Source organism: Cyclopterus lumpus, chromosome 15 (assembly GCF_009769545.1).
Source record: "Cyclopterus lumpus isolate fCycLum1 chromosome 15, fCycLum1.pri, whole genome shotgun sequence".
Lineage (NCBI taxonomy): Eukaryota > Metazoa > Chordata > Actinopteri > Perciformes > Cyclopteridae > Cyclopterus > Cyclopterus lumpus.
The window spans coordinates 2,593,843-2,610,685 of NC_046980.1; the positions used below are offsets into that span (position 1 = coordinate 2,593,843).

General features: G+C 46.6%; 1 protein-coding gene across 1 annotated transcript in view; it reads left to right on the forward strand.

Moving 5' to 3' along the window:
- Window positions 1-16,771, forward strand: part of wipf1b (WAS/WASL interacting protein family, member 1b) — a 20,535-nt gene extending 3,764 nt beyond the window's left edge. The window contains 9 exon segments of the mRNA XM_034551596.1: window positions 11,762-11,853; window positions 11,970-12,099; window positions 12,387-12,542; window positions 12,647-12,798; window positions 12,800-13,344; window positions 13,478-13,578; window positions 13,686-13,916; window positions 14,510-14,623; window positions 15,033-16,771. Coding sequence (XP_034407487.1) covers window positions 11,800-11,853; window positions 11,970-12,099; window positions 12,387-12,542; window positions 12,647-12,798; window positions 12,800-13,344; window positions 13,478-13,578; window positions 13,686-13,916; window positions 14,510-14,623; window positions 15,033-15,085 — 1,536 coding nt within the window. The 5' untranslated portion in view covers window positions 11,762-11,799 and the 3' untranslated portion in view covers window positions 15,086-16,771.
- The last annotated feature ends 72 nt before the right edge of the window (window positions 16,772-16,843 follow it).

Genomic DNA, 16,843 nt, shown 5'->3' on the forward strand with positions numbered 1-16,843 from the left:
TTGCATCTCAATGGTTTCTACACTTCCTGTAGAAATGTCGTCGTCTTCACGTGTTTCTCTGAGTTTATTTCACCGCCGAAGCCGGAATGTGGCGCTCAACAACAACAACAACAACAACAACAACAACAACAACAACACAGATCCAGTGGGTTCAGAGCAGCTACGAAGAGGAGACCAGAGACAGGAGACGAGCAGAGGATTGATTCCCCCCCCCCCCCCGTCCCCCGTCCCCCGTCCCGTCCCGTCATCATGTCACACAGTCACATGAACATTAGTGCAGCTCGCCTGCAGCCCGTCACTTAGGACGCTCTGTGATCACACACACACACACACACACACACACACACACACGCTGCAGTGATGCCACAAAATCGTCCTTCAAATGCTTCGGCGGTGAGGAAACCGGCTCTGAAAAGACACACACTCATTTTACTGTGTTAATATTTGACATTTCCTCCGGCTGTAGCTCAGACTATATTCATTATACTTGTATTTAATGAGGGTTTTTTTTCTTTATTGAAATTTTTTTTTTTAGGGACAAAACAAATGAAATGCAGTGGTGGTCAAAGGGGAACAGCCACCTCCACGTTTGTCTTTTTTTTTAAAGTTTAAAAAAATTAAATAATTGTCTTTGGAGGCACGTGGTGGTGTGTGTCTGTGTGTGTCTGTGTTGGCTGGACGGAGGGATGCCGGGGGTCACATGCCTCACTCAGGAAACAGAGCCCAGCACACAAGAGAGGGAGTTGTGGCTCTACGACTACGACCCACACGCTGCAAAAAAAACAACAACGTATTCTTGCATCGTGATCTCTGAATGCGTCGTAAAAGTAAAAAAAGAAAGAAAAGATGAGACTCGCTCCCCTCCGCTCGGCCTCGTCCCCTCTCTCTCTCTCTCTCTCTCTCTCTTCTCTCTCTCTCTCTCTTGAGGAATGCCGAGAACTCACGAGCGGCGACGAACTAAAAGAACGATTTCCGTGAGAACGCACACGAGCGAGAACACGACCGGAGGCCACGAGCAGCACAGACCTCGAACTTCTCCTTTTGTTATGAAACCGTGTTGTGAAGCCGTGAGAGCGGCATTCTGCACAGGGAACGTTAGCCCCAAATATAATATATATATATATATATATATATATATATATATATATATATATATATAATAAAGTATGGCGGATAACATAAGATGTATTGTTGTTTTAAAATAACCCGTGAAGAAACATCCGTATAGGAGAGGGGGCTTTCTGTGGCCTGACTTCTAGTCTCCATTTGAGTCATGAATAGGGACAGGAAACCCCCCCAAAATAAATATACAATATGTGTTGCACGAGTGACATTTAAAAATTCAGACTGGAGGTCATCTCGAGGCGATGGAGAAGACCCACAATGCAACAGTGCAATGCCGAAGGGGCCAATGGATCCGGGAACAGGGCTAGTTGCTGGATTCATTTCTGAGGGATCCTTGAAGGACGTGGCAGCAGCTGCAAAGATTCCAGACTAGTCTACGGAAGACGACCCCAAGGTCGCATCCTTACGTCCATGATGACGCTGGAGCCCCCCCCCCAACACACACACACACACACACACACACACACACACACACACCCTGAACAAGCGGCCCGTTCATGCTGATGCGCACAATATGGCTGTTCAATCAAGTTATTCAATACTTTGGATTTTGAGCGATTATTTTCCTTGTCCAATTTATCTGTTGAATATTTTCTACAATTAATCTTTTGGTCTATGAAATGTCAGCGTTTCTCCAAGATGGCTTCTTGAAACTCTCATATATATATATATATATATATAATATATATATATATATATATATATATATATATAGAGAGAGAGAGTTTCAATAATCCATCTTGGAGAAACGCTGACATTTCATAGACCAAAAGATTAATTGTAGAAAATATTCAACAGATAAATTGGACAAGGAAAATAATCGCTCAAAATCCAAAGTATTGAATAACTTGATTGACAGCCATATTGTGCGCATCAGCATGACGGGCCGCTTTGTTCAGGGTGTGTGTGTGTGTGTGTGTGTGTGTGTGTGTGTGTGTGTGTGTTGGGGGGGGGGGCTCCAGCGTCATCATGGACGTAAGGATGCGACCTTGGGGTCGTCTTCCGTAGACTAGTCTGGAATCTTTGCAGCTGCTGCCACGTCCTTCAAGGATCCCTCAGAAATGAATCCAGCAACTAGCCCTGTTCCCGGATCCATTGGCCCCTTCGGCATTGCACTGTTGCATTGTGGGTCTTCTCCATCGCCTCGAGATGACCTCCAGTCTGAATTTTTAAATGTCACTCGTGCAACACATATTGTATATTTATTTTGGGGGGGTTTCCTGTCCCTATTCATGACTCAAATGGAGACTAGAAGTCAGGCCACAGAAAGCCCCCTCTCCTATACGGATGTTTCTTCACGGGTTATTTTAAAACAACAATACATCTTATGTTATCCGCCATACTTTATATATATATATATATATATAATATATATATATATATATATATATATATATATATATATATATATTTGGGGCTAACGTTCCCTGTGCAGAATGCCGCTCTCACGGCTTCACAACACGGTTTCATAACAAAAGGAGAAGTTCGAGGTCTGTGCTGCTCGTGGCCTCCGGTCGTGTTCTCGCTCGTGTGCGTTCTCACGGAAATCGTTCTTTTAGTTCGTCGCCGCTCGTGAGTTCTCGGCATTCCTCAAGAGAGAGAGAGAGAGAAGAGAGAGAGAGAGAGAGAGAGAGAGAGGGGACGAGGCCGAGCGGAGGGGAGCGAGTCTCATCTTTTCTTTCTTTTTTTACTTTTACGACGCATTCAGAGATCACGATGCAAGAATACGTTGTTGTTTTTTTTGCAGCGTGTGGGTCGTAGTCGTAGAGCCACAACTCCCTCTCTTGTGTGCTGGGCTCTGTTTCCTGAGTGAGGCATGTGACCCCCGGCATCCCTCCGTCCAGCCAACACAGACACACACAGACACACACCACCACGTGCCTCCAAAGACAATTATTTAATTTTTTTAAACTTTAAAAAAAAAGACAAACGTGGAGGTGGCTGTTCCCCTTTGACCACCACTGCATTTCATTTGTTTTGTCCCTAAAAAAAAAAAATTTCAATAAAGAAAAAAAAACCCTCATTAAATACAAGTATAATGAATATAGTCTGAGCTACAGCCGGAGGAAATGTCAAATATTAACACAGTAAAATGAGTGTGTGTCTTTTCAGAGCCGGTTTCCTCACCGCCGAAGCATTTGAAGGACGATTTTGTGGCATCACTGCAGCGTGTGTGTGTGTGTGTGTGTGTGTGTGTGTGTGTGTGTGATCACAGAGCGTCCTAAGTGACGGGCTGCAGGCGAGCTGCACTAATGTTCATGTGACTGTGTGACATGATGACGGGACGGGACGGGGGACGGGGGACGGGGGGGGGGGGGGGGAATCAATCCTCTGCTCGTCTCCTGTCTCTGGTCTCCTCTTCGTAGCTGCTCTGAACCCACTGGATCTGTGTTGTTGTTGTTGTTGTTGTTGTTGTTGTTGTTGTTGTTGTTGAGCGCCACATTCCGGCTTCGGCGGTGAAATAAACTCAGAGAAACACGTGAAGACGACGACATTTCTACAGGAAGTGTAGAAACCATTGAGATGCAACGGTGAGAAACGGTGTTGAAATGAAAACCTCCCAGAGGTGTGAGTGACACTTTTTAAGAACTTAATGACTCCGCTTTGTAGCTGACGCATCAACGTTTCAGAGGGGGGGGGGGAACCCAAATGTGAGAGATATGCCTGAGAGTGATGGAGCACTGTTCCTTTCTAAAGTTGACTTATTGATTCATTTACTTTGGTTGCAGCCTGAAGTGATGATTCAAGAGGAAGAATTTTTGCATTTCAGCAAAAAAAAAGAAAAAAAAAAGACTCTCGATAACTGCTCGTCTTTGTATTGTAGTCGAAGGTGTTTCCGTTAATTTGTCCAGCCAACAGAATAAAACGGTTTTTTTTTTTAACCCATCTCACACACACACACACACACACACACACACACACACACACACACGCGCGCGCACACACACACGCACACACACACTGCATAAAGCCAAACAGCTGAGTCGAAGGGGAGAAAACCAAGGTGCCTCTTCAGGAGCTCCTCTAGCTGGCTGGAAAGAGGAGACGAGAGAGAGACAGAGAGAGAGAGAGAGAGACAGAGAGAGATAAGGAGAGAGAGAGAGTAATGGGGGGCGGGGCCTGCCGCCGCTGACTGTGCGTTGCGAGACAGGAAGTGTGACAGCGAGAGCAGGAAGTGGAGCTACACGCTGTCGTCCAGCAGCTTCTGGGATCACTTCACCTTCAGCTGAATGGAAGCTGTTCTCCTTTTTATACCAGTGGAGTGTGAAGGAGGCCTCACTCCTCCTCACTCCTCCTTGCTCCTCTTTGCTCCTCCTCACTCCTCCTTGCTCCTCTTCGCTCCTCCTCACTCCTCTTCGTTCATCCTCACTCCTCCTCACTCCTCCTTGCTCCTCTTCGATCATCCTCACTCCTCCTCCCTCCTCACTCCTCATCACACCTCTTCGTTCAACCTCACTCCTCCTCACTCCTCCTTGCTCCTCACTCCTCATCACACCTCTTCGTTCAACCTCACTCCTCCTCACTCCTCCTTGCTCCTCTTCGCTCCTCCTCACTCCTCTTCGTTCATCCTCACTCCTCCTCACTCCTCCTTGCTCCTCTTCGATCATCCTCACTCCTCCTCCCTCCTCACTCCTCATCACACCTCTTCGTTCAACCTCACTCCTCCTCACTCCTCCTTGCTCCTCTTCGATCATCCTCACTCCTCCTCCCTCCTCACTCCTCCTCACTCCTCTTCGTTCATCCTCACTCCTCCTTGCTCCTCTTCGATCATCCTCACTCCTCCTCCCTCCTCCTCACACCTCTTCGTTCAACCTCACTCCTCCTCACTCCTCTTCGTTCATCCTCACTCCTCTTTGTTTCTCCTCCTCCTCTTCCTCCTCCAGGTGGGGAACTGAAAAAGAGGAAGTGTGCATATGCTGTATACATATATATATATATATATATATATATATATATATACATATATATATATATATATCTATATATATATATATATGTATCTACGCTTTGTGTAAGTTGAACTTCTCAAAATGTGAGATGTCAGTTTAGAGGAAGAGGAATCAAGAAGTTCTCCTCGGTTGTTTAACATTTACAATTAATTTCCTCTTTTCTCTTCACGTTTTGACCTCCGGTTCTCCTGAACGTACTGCTGGTTCCTCTATGGACACAGATTGAGTGAGTAGTGACACAGTAAAGCAAAGTATTTATGTTTATATGTGTTTTAAAAAAGACTTGACGAGATATGAAGAGCTTAGTGACGTTTAGAGCTAATGCTGCTTTCAAAGTCTTGTGATCTACAGAGGGAAAGGTCAGAGGTCAAGGTCGGTTGACTCGAGTAAAATACGTATTCATGTAGTTGTCAGTCGGTCGGTGTGTTGTTGTTTTTGTTGATGTGAAGGTATGTTGTTCGTCAATACCTCTATGTCAGAGATATGAGCTAATGGATAGTATTTATAAATATATATATATATATATATATATATATATATATATATATATATATATATATATATATATATATATGTATTTATTTATATATATATTTTCCTGGTAAATAATCAGCATTACTGACGGAGAGTGAAATCACACCAAAATATATATATAATATAGTTTTTTCGAGAAATAATTCACCTTTTTGTGCAGATTGACAAAGTATTTTAGTTTGTTTTCATAGTTTTTATTTTTGCGCACATGAGAGAAAAAAAGTCCAGATGACAAAATAAGAAAAGTCCAGAAGCCACAAAGAAGTTTCCCTCAACTTAAGAAGAAAAACAAACGTAAACATGCATGAAAACTAAGCTTTTTATACAACATATATATCTATATAGATATATCTATATAGATATATAGATATATATATATATATTATATACATAATGACCACAAGAAGCACTCAAAAGACAGTAGACAACAATCCAGCACATATATTAACACTCACACACAGAATCCTTGTTGATAAGACAAACACACAAAGTGTGTGTGTGAGTGTGTGTGGTGTGTGTGTGTGTGTGTGTGTGTCTCACAGGATGTTAGCTTAGCCACTCAGCACTGTTCCTGCACAGCCGACACATTTATTTCTTCTCTCGTCTTCATTCGACAACGTCTAAAATCGCCGTTCCCCTGGACCTCGACCTCGTGTTCCCAGTGAAACGTTCCCCTGGACCTCAACCTCGTGTTCCCAGTGAAACGTTCCCCTGGACCTCGACCTCGTGTTCCCAGTGAAACGTTCCCCTGGACCTCGACCTCGTGTTCCCAGTGAAACGTTCCCCTGGACCTGGACCTCGTGTTCCCAGTGAAACGTTCCCCTGGACCTGGACCTCGTGTTCCCAGTGAAACGTTCCCCTGGACCTGGACCTCGTGTTCCCAGTGAAACGTTCCCCTGGACCTCGACCTCGTGTTCCCAGTGAAACGTTCCCCTGGACCTCGACCTCGTGTTCCCAGTGAAACGTTCCCCTGGACCTCGACCTCGTGTTCCCAGTGAAACGTTCCCCTGGACCTCGACCTCGTGTTCCCAGTGAAACGTTCCCCTGGACCTGGACCTCGTGTTCCCAGTGAAACGTTCCCCTGGACCTGGACCTCGTGTTCCCAGTGAAACGTTCCCCTGGACCTGGACCTCGTGTTCCCAGTGAAACGTTCCCCTGGACCTCGACCTCGTGTTCCCAGTGAAACGTTCCCCTGGACCTCAACCTCGTGTTCCCAGAGAAACGTTCCCCTGGACCTCAACCTCGTGTTCCCAGTGAAACGTTCCCCTGGACCTCGACCTCGTGTTCCCAGTGAAACGTTCCCCTGGACCTCAACCTCGTGTTCCCAGAGAAACGTTCCCCTGGACCTCAACCTCGTGTTCCCAGAGAAACGTTCCCCTGGACCTCAACCTTGTGTTCCCAGTGAAACGTTCCCCTGGACCTCAACCTCGTGTTCCCAGAGAAACGTTCCCCAACACGATGAGTGATTTCCGGCTCCAGAGGAATCAGGCGTTGTTAATCGGTTTTACAAGGTGCGCTTGATTCGTCTTCATGGCCTTCACGTTTACTGTGTGAGGGCTCGGGGGGAGGAGTCAAAGGTGATGGGAGGTTTCCACCCAACACCACCACCATTATTATTATTATTATTATTATTATTATTATTATTATCATTTCAACGACGTACAAATGTAAACGAGCGCTTTGTTGCTCTGTATGAACACAGTGAGGAGGAGGAGGTGGAGGAGGAGGCCGGATGGAAACGCCTTTTTATGGCCGTTTGTAAACTGAAACATATGCGGAGGTGTGTGTGTGTGTGTGTTTGTGTGTGTGTGTGTGTTGATGGTGTCACTTCAAAGGATCCTCACCATCCTACACTCTCTCTCTCTCTCTCTCTGTCCGTCAAAGGAGGCATTGTGCATGCTAAGCTAATATTAGGCTGTGTGTCAGTGTGTGTGTGTGTGTGTGTGCGTGTGTGCGCGATGGAGAAGGAGAGAAGTCGTGCAGTGCGTATTATGTTTCCTCCGGCGGAAGCTGATGTTTTCTCTGCTTCGCCCTCATCATCATCATCATCATCATCATCATCATCATCGTCGTCGTCGTCTTGCACCAGAACTGCCGGTGAAAATAAACGACCGTCAGAAACCGAGCGCGGCGAGTTTCCTCTTCCCCCGTTTCAGTGTCACTTCATCACCGCTGCAGGAGTTCGAGTCCACACACTCTTGACTTTGAGCCCATTTTCATCGAGGACTCGAGTAGCCTCCTTGCATGCAAAGTGACGGAGGTTCGATTCCCTGCCACGGAAGGGGTTCAGAGCACGGAGGAGGTCAAACGGAAACATCTGCGGAGGAGGGGACGTGCGCACGTGGCTTTAAAAAAAAATCTGCCTGCATTCATTTTAAACCTTTTGCTCAAATATGACCGAACAGCAGTTGGTGGATTGAGTCCACGTGGTTCTCATCACTTGAGTTTTATATCTGCTGGTTCGCAGATGCATATAATTTTTCAGACTTTCTCAAACGAACCGGAGGCCTCGGTCGACTCGTGAAGCAATAATTTAGATATATTTCAATTGTGTCTCAGCTCCCTCTAGTTTCTATCGATGCTCCACGTGTTATTAAACCGTATGTCCTCGACAGCGTGCTCATGTTTAACGTAGTTATGACATTAAAAGTCTCTCTAAACTGTCCGTGTGCACGCCGTCCTGTTCATTGGCACCTTCGCTCGGTGCGGAGGCTTATTTCCTTTTGGCTTCGCGGTCCACGTTGGGAAATTATTGACATATTAAGGATCAATGTAAACGGCTTATCTTTAAAAAAAAAAAAGACCTTATTGAACTGGGCCACGAATTATTATTATTATTCTGATGTAGGACGTTCTGTGTTAGTGTTGATGCACTTCACATGCACGCTGGAGGCTGCACAGCGCCGCCTTTCATTCAATATGACTAATATTAAATATTACTAATGACTCTAAACATGCTAATAATGCTAAGCAGGTGTCATGTGGACCAGCTTTGACGACCGGCTACTAGTCGGGGGGGGGGGGGTCACCGTCGCCATTAGGGTTCATCCTCAGGGGACAATCTTTCATGTCGGTTGAACCGGACTATTGTTTAAGTTTAAGTTAACTCCCGTTTTTATTCTATTTAGCTTGAGTTCATATGCAGTTATATTTTAGAGAGAGAGAGAGAGAGAGTCATCATCATCCTGGCAGCCGGATGGCTGCGGTGCTGGAGCTGCGTGGTGACTTCCTGTTTGTCAGCAGCATACAGGAAGTAAGAAGCCCTCAGAGGTGTGTGTGTGTGTGTGGTGTGTGTGTGTGAAATACCCTTCATATTCGTTTCCTGGCGTTTAACCTGAACTCACCTCTCTGATCAGCGCGCAGTTGGTTCTCGTCCTCAGACAGACAGGGTTTCATTAGGAAAACCTGGAAGAGTCATGGAATTTAAAAATGGTTATTTCCAGGCCTGGAAAAGTCCTCGAAGAAAATTAAATCCCAAAGGTTTTGGAAAACTCACGGAAATCTGTTATCTTCATATGTTCATTCACGCTGAGTTTGAAATAATGAATATGCTTTTAAAAGAAAGACGCTCAAAATATAAGCAGGCTCGGTGGCCATAGCAACGGTAGCTCAGGGATAATCCACTATGTCAGGGAAGATTGAACCATGCTGGGCTACATGTGTAGAAGTACATGTCGTGGGTTACAGCAGACAAAGACCCAGATGAGCACAGTGTAGGTTGTGTGGTGGCAAAAGATTTGACATGTCAAACATGGGAGAGGCGGCATTAACAAGCCAGGCTAAAGGAAGCAGAGCGCTGCTGCTAGCAAAGCTACAGCTAGCAAAGCTACAGCTAGCAAAGCTACAGCTAGCGAAGCTACAGCTAGGGAAGCTACAGCTTGCGAAGCTACAGCTTGCAAAGCTACAGCTAGCGAAGCTACAGCTAGGGAAGCTACAGCTAGAGAAGCTACAGCTTGCGAAGCTACAGCTAGCGAAGCTACAGCTAGGGAAGCTACAGCTAGGGAAGCTACAGCTAGAGAAGCTACAGCTTGCGAAGCTACAGCTAGCGAAGCTACAGCTAGGGAAGCTACAGCTAGAGAAGCTACAGCTTGCCTAGTTACAGCTAGCGAAGTTACAGCTAGCGAAGCTACAGCTAGCGAAGCTACAGCTAGCGAAGCTACAGCTAGGGAAGCTACAGCTAGAGAAGCTACAGCTTGCGAAGCTACAGCTAGCGAAGCTACAGCTAGGGAAGCTACAGCTAGAGAAGCTACAGCTTACCTAGTTACAGCTAGCGAAGTTACAGCTAGCGAAGCTACAGCTAGCGAAGCTACAGCTAGGGAAGCTACAGCTAGAGAAGTTACAGCTTGCGAAGCTACAGCTAGCGAAGCTACAGCTAGGGAAGCTACAGCTAGAGAAGCTACAGCTTGCGAAGCTACAGCTTGCGAAGCTACAGCTAGCGAAGCTACATCTACCCCCATCACCGGCTAGCTCACCACAGCGAGGGCAACTGCTACGCCGTCCTAAGTCCTAACTGCGGAGCTAACGTTGGCACTGAAGGTTGCCAATTCCCATTATTCTTTTAAATCATCCAAAGATGCCAGCCTGCTATTCAACGAATGTTCCCCGGTAGCCAGATTGCAACACAATGTGCTCATCTCTGCTTGTTGGGGCTCCTTCACTTCAAGAGTCTCACGTTGTCCAACGTGTTGAAGCAACGGGCCTGAATCACTATTTACAGTCCAAACAGATGGATTTGAATAAACATTTATGTAAATTGTTTATTCTAAATACTACATTTTCGAGTCCTGGAAATCCATCTGTCAAAATGTGTATGAACCCTGCTGATGAATCGGGTTTCAATGTAATTCTGATGCCTCCATACGACATATAGAAGTAAACAAGACTAGCGGCAAGGAGACCAAACGATTTCACCGGAAACACTCCCGCTTTCGTCCACAGGGGGCGCCATAACCAACAGCTAATGTTTTTCTTCGCAGTATCTTTTAAGGTAATATTGGAGAACCGATATAATGCGGCTAGTGGCATTTCTGAGTGAGATCATTATGATTGACGGGTTAGGAATTCGGCCTAAACATCGTCTATATGATATATGCATCAATGCCATTGCTTTTATACATTTTTAAAGCTTTTTGACCCTCAACCCTTTTATTCAAAATGGAGAAGTACCTGAACATGTGCTCTTTATTCTCGAGTGCCAGACCAACGGAGCTCAGATGGGGAAGTGTCTGACTCTTCTCACGGCGGCAATGGAGTTCAGCAGACGGTGTTTTTGTATGTTTTATGAGTCGTTATTAAATGCAGGTTGTGCAGCATCTTTCCCGCTCTGCACGTTGCACCGATGCATTGTGGGAAAGCCGGTAAGAGAACGGGCGTCATGTCCTTGTGACGCTGAACTATACACGTACGCCGTGTGTGTGTTCTCTTTGGTTTTGGTTTTAGGGAACTTAACCGTGCAAGTTCCTGTCAAATGAAACATTTATTGTAAGCGTGTCGTTGCCCGTGAGCTCATCGTCAGCTGATCGGCGTGATCGCATTGCGGTTCCACTTCATGCGCACAAAATAATCACGTTTCAGAATCTAAGCCACAGCAGAGGGAAAAGGGGGCGTCGCTCATTGATAGAGCCATCTTGGCTCAGGAAAGTCCTGATTTTTGTACAACCAGATAACACCTGAAAACCCACCAAAACATTTATATTCAGCAAAACCAAATTCTCACAAAGACGCGTTTAAGGAATTGAAAATAACTTCTGTGACCACGTTGATGGTTTTCACATTCAGCACCATGAACTAAATACGACTAAAGAAGACTAAACGGCATCAGAACCACCTGGTTTGGTGCCGGAGATTGTGTCCTGTTTCTGGTTCTCCCTGTGCCCCCCTCCCCGCCTTCCCTCAAGCGGGTCCAGCAATACGTCCTGGGGGCCTCTGCTGGATCTAGGTCTGTCCACGGTGTACTGGTCTCTGCTGGAGACCCCGCTGGAGTCTGAGCTGAAGGAGGTTCTGGTGAACATTCACCAGAAGAACTCTCTAGAACCAGACCATCTTCTCTCTGATTGTCTGGTTACTGATCGAGGTCTATAGAGGACCAGGACTACACTGAGACTGGTTCATAAAAGTAACTTTGTGTGTGTGTGTGTGTGTGTGTCCTCCAGGGTGCAGCGTCCACACCGAGTGAAGTGGAGAAAGGAAGATGCCCGCCCCTCCCCCCCCACCGCCCCCAGGCCCTCCTCCCACCTTCTCTTCGGTAAGTCATTCCTTTCTGTCTCTCTGGCCGGTGGGATCAGAAGCTGCTCGGCAGAGACCCCTGGTGGATGAACCGTGTCATGACACGTGTCCTCCTCTCCGTGTTTTGTGTTTCAGGCCAACACGGAGAAGCCGAATCTGAACCGCTCAGAGCAGCATGGGAGGTCGGCTCTGCTGTCTGACATCTCCAAAGGGTCCAGATTAAAGAAGACCGTGACCTGTGACCGCAGTGGACCCTTACTGGACAGTGAGTCGGCATCTTTGAAGTCTGCCGGTCCCGTATTGTGTGCACCTTTTTTAAGTCTTCAAACCCGGACTGTAGGCGAGCGTCTGCGACTGTAGACAAATGTTTATACCATGACCAAGATACGGCCGACACCTTTCTCTTTTCTCACATTTAGAATTGATTATTATTTATTTTGTATTCACTTTTTATTTATTTATTTAAAATATATGTATGTGTGAATGTCCATATAACATATACTATAAATACAGGGCAACAAATAATTGGATATCTTTTTTCTACCTCCTTAGAACCTAAAGGAGGAGGAGGAGGAGGAGGAGGAGGAGGTGGTGGTGGAGGTGGAGGAGGTGGTGGTGGAGGTGGAGGAGGTGGTGGTGCTGGTTTAGGAGGCCTGTTTGCAGGAGGGATGCCAAAATTGAGGTCTGCAGGAAACAGTGGTAAAAATGGTAAAAACAACTGTAAAATGAATTTAAATTTAAATGAATGATTTGGTCTTCACAGAAACACCTCGGACATTCTTCCTTTCATTATTTCCTGTTCTCTCCTCCAGACTCGGGGCCCAGCCGAGGACCCGTGCTCCCCCCGGGAGGTCGCTCTGGAGTCTCCACCGGGCCACCTAAACTCCCAGGAGCCCCCGCCGGCGGCCGGAGCAGCGTCCCCGATCTTCCCAAGGGTCGGCCCAATCTCTCCTCCAGACAGGACACTCCGGGCGGCCCCCCCTCCTCCCGTGCCCAGCACCCCTCGACCCAACCAGGGCTTCCAGCCCCGCGGGGGGGGGCTGCTTCCGCCGTCGCTCCCCGGAGGACCCAGGCCCTCCTCTGGACCTCCGACTCCGAGCTTTCCACCGGGGAGGCACGGACTTCTCCCACCCGCCCCCGGAGGAGGCTCTTCGGCCGGGACGAGGCCAGGGTTCTCCGCGCCCCCTCCGCCTCTCCCGAACAGCGGCAGACCTTCCTTACCTCCCACTCCTGGAGGGAGGCCCCCACTTCCCGACGACCGGCCCCCCCCGCCGCCGCCGATGGGAGGGCCTCGCCCGTCTATGCCCCGCGATGTGCCCCCTCCCCCTCCGTCTGTCAACTCCAAGCCTTCCTCCTCCTCCTCCCCCTCCTCCTCTCGACCCTCCGTCGGTGGGGGTGCCCCTCCTCTCCCGCCGGGCCGACCGGGCCCCCCACCTATCCCGCCCTCCCCGGCTGGAGGGGACGACCACAGCACCCCTCGTCTGCCTCAGAGGAACCTGTCACTCACCAGGTACTGGTGAAGCTCCTCCCCCTTTTCATTCATACATCCCTACTCAACTTTCACTCTGTATATTCAGATTTAACGCATATCTTTTATATATATATATATAAAAGATAAATAATATTGTGTTTCTCCTCACCAGCCATGGTCCAGCTCCGCCTCACGGTCGGACAGTACCTCTCCCCCCTCCACCGATCGAGAGACCGCCATCTCTTGGAAGGAACCAGACGTCCACACGTGGAGGTGAACAGCCATGATCGATTTGATTGATTGATTGATTGATTGATTGATCAACCATATGAAAAGAGACTTTCTATAATCAGTCAACTTGTATTTTCCCTCCTCCAAAGGACCTCTTCCTCCCACTCCTCCCTCTGGTCGTTCTGTGGGCGGGGCCAGCGTGAGGTCATCGCCCTCTCCGTCTCCTATTGGTCGGCCGGGCCCGGAGCCCCCCCGCGGAGGAGGCCCCGGCGGTAGGCCGCCCCTGCCTCCGGACCGGCCGGGTGTCGGAGGGGCCCCCCCACCTCCACCGCCGCCCATCGGCAACGGCTTCCAGAACTCTCACCACCACCAGATACAGGGTGAGGACAACGAATGGGGCGATGTCATAACCATAATAAACTCCTTTCTTTATTATCCCAGCTCCTACAACCGAATAGTTTCCCTCAGTGTTGTTTTTACCACATGAGTTCAGACCCGCCGGCCCAAGTCGGTGTTGTTTTTATCCCATTGAACCGCGGTTCGATGGGCGAGGCGGCGGATGACTCCTAAAGGACTCGTTGAGGGTGTCGAACGTGTGAATTACTGACTGAAATCTTGTTTTTTAAAATGTCTTTTGGAATAAAATATAGTTTACACGTATTACTATTATTATTATTTTTTTGTACATCTTGAAATGACACTTTATAGTTTATTACGCAATATTGTTGCATTGGATTCTTAACTGATATCAATTTGGCACTTAAAATAATAAATATCAGACATTATTCCCAAAGGTTTCTCTGCACCGGTTCACTCCCGTCACCAGAGTGACCTTTTGACCTTTTGACCTTTTGACATTTGTATTTGTGTTATTCGTCTTTTGTTGTTGTTGTTGTTGTTGTTGTTGTCAAATCAGAAGAATAGTGCATCATGGGAGTTTTGTTGGTGTGACCTCCATCTCTTATTAAAACAGACGAGTGGGAGTGTCGCTTCACGTTCCACCCGGTGTCGGACCTTCCTCCTCCTGAGCCCTACGCGCCCTTCCAGAAGACCTACCCCAGCAAGATCGGCAAGACGGACAGCAGAGGTCAGTCCAACACACACACACACACACACACACACACACACACACACACATCCTGACGTACATTTGTGGGCCCATGTGTCCCTCAAAAGAACAGTGTGTCCCCACAATGTGACTGTGTTACCAGATTCATGTCCCCACAAGACATGTTAAGCATGCCCACACACACACACACACACACACACACACACACACACACACACACACAACAAACAAAACTTGTTTCTCCAAAATGTAGGAACTAAAAACAAGAGTCCCGTCATGCAGTCTTTCAGAAGTTTCTGATTAAACCAACAGTAACTGAGTCGTCTCCATCAGGAGTCAATACAGCACCTGGCTCTGGGAAACAGTGCCACCTGGTGGAAGAAGATTGAATCTCGCTCACTCCTCCGTGTTCTTTGCTTCTTTCCAGGTTCTGGTAAAAAGGAAAGAGGAGCTCCTCCTCTTCCTCCTATACCCAGGTGAAGAAGAGGTGGCAGCGAACACGACCCCTGGGACTACTTTCTCTCTCTCCCTCTCTCCCTGTGGCTCGTACAAGGAGAACTTATCCCGTATCTTTTGAACTTTCTCTCTCGGTACGATTCAAATGTTGGAGAGGTCCAGACCCGCCGCCGGAGTCACCCGCTGTTCATCGTTCTATATTTTTCATAACTTTTAAGCAATTTCTGTGTGTGAAAACTCCTCTAAATTACACTTGAATTATGTATGAGATTATTATTTTTATTTTATTTTTTATTATAGGCTAATATACTTCTAAATATATGTATTCAAGAAGCGTGAGAATATCACCATTCATTAAATCGAACGTTTCCCATATGGATCCGTTTCCTCTTCGTTGCAGCGACAGTTCGACCCCCCCCCCCAAGTTAAAAAAAAAGAAGTGTATTTTACGTCACGTGCCTCGTAGCAGCAAAGACCAAAAGCCTGTTTATCCTCCGGTACACTGTGTTCAGGTAGAGAGAAGGATTAAGAAGTTGGACCTCCTTTTAGGCATTTATGCTGGACGATACTTTACTGACCCGGTTGCTGCCAGACAGTATCTTCATGACCTTTAATCCTCCATCGACCTCCATCGGCTCGCTGCAGGTCGATGGATTCCATATTTCGCTTGCTAGATATTATACTTTACCAACCGGCTCCACCTTTTTTCTTTTTTTTTAATATATACAATAATACGAACTCCGACTTGCAGTCTCCCATCGTGCCATTTTCTTTTTCTTTTTTATTATATATATATTCAGGATTGTATCTTCAGGCTGCTTAAACGAGTTAAGGGAATTAGCCTTCTGTGCCTTTAAATTATATATATATATATATATATATATATATATATATATATATATATATATATATATATGTATATGTATATGCCACCACACCTAGAAGCTCAGGAGAGCAAAGACATGCAAACAAAACTGAGAAAAAAAGAAAAGAAAAAAGAATTATTTTCCAAAGCCACATGTGCCTTCACAGTGTGTGTGTGTGTGTGTGTGTGTGTGTGTGTGTGTGTGTGTGTGTGTGTGTGTGTGTGTGTGTGTGTGTGTGTTTGTGTGTTTGTGTGTTTGTGTGTTTGTGTGTGCGTGTGCGTGTGCGTGTGCGTGTGCGTGTGCGTGTTTGTGTGCGTGTTTGTGTGTTCACATCCGTGTGGGTCCCGGTTGGAACCACCGAGCGGTACTTTTCCATCCGATGGTTAAACGTGTTGTTTTGATGTCGAGGATCGAGATGTGTCGGTTTACAGCGGCGGCCATTGTTGGCTTGCCATGAAGGACCTGCGTATGTTTCTGTGTGAGTCAATCAAGAGGTATGGAAGGACTGTATTATGTTTAAGTTATGTTTATGTGCAGTATTGTGTTTATTTTTTTTGCTTCGCCCAACACAGCTTTGAATGGTCTTTTATATGCGTGATGTATTATTATTATTATCATCAAGTGCCGGTAAAAGGAACATTTTCTTAAAGACAATCATACGGAAGTAAACTTATTTTACATCAATAAATATAAATGCTTTATGCGCTTTTACCTGCAGTGAAATGTGCATTTGTTGGGTGGATGCTTGCAGACCGTCACAAACAAGTGGATTTATTACGTATTATCACATAAACAATATGCGTCATTTACATGTTTGTGCAATAAAGTCAAGAAGAAACCCGTGTGTCGTGATGTCGGCTATTATTATATTATTATTTCTGTTTTGTAGTATGTAAACCCGTTAATATGAATCAGT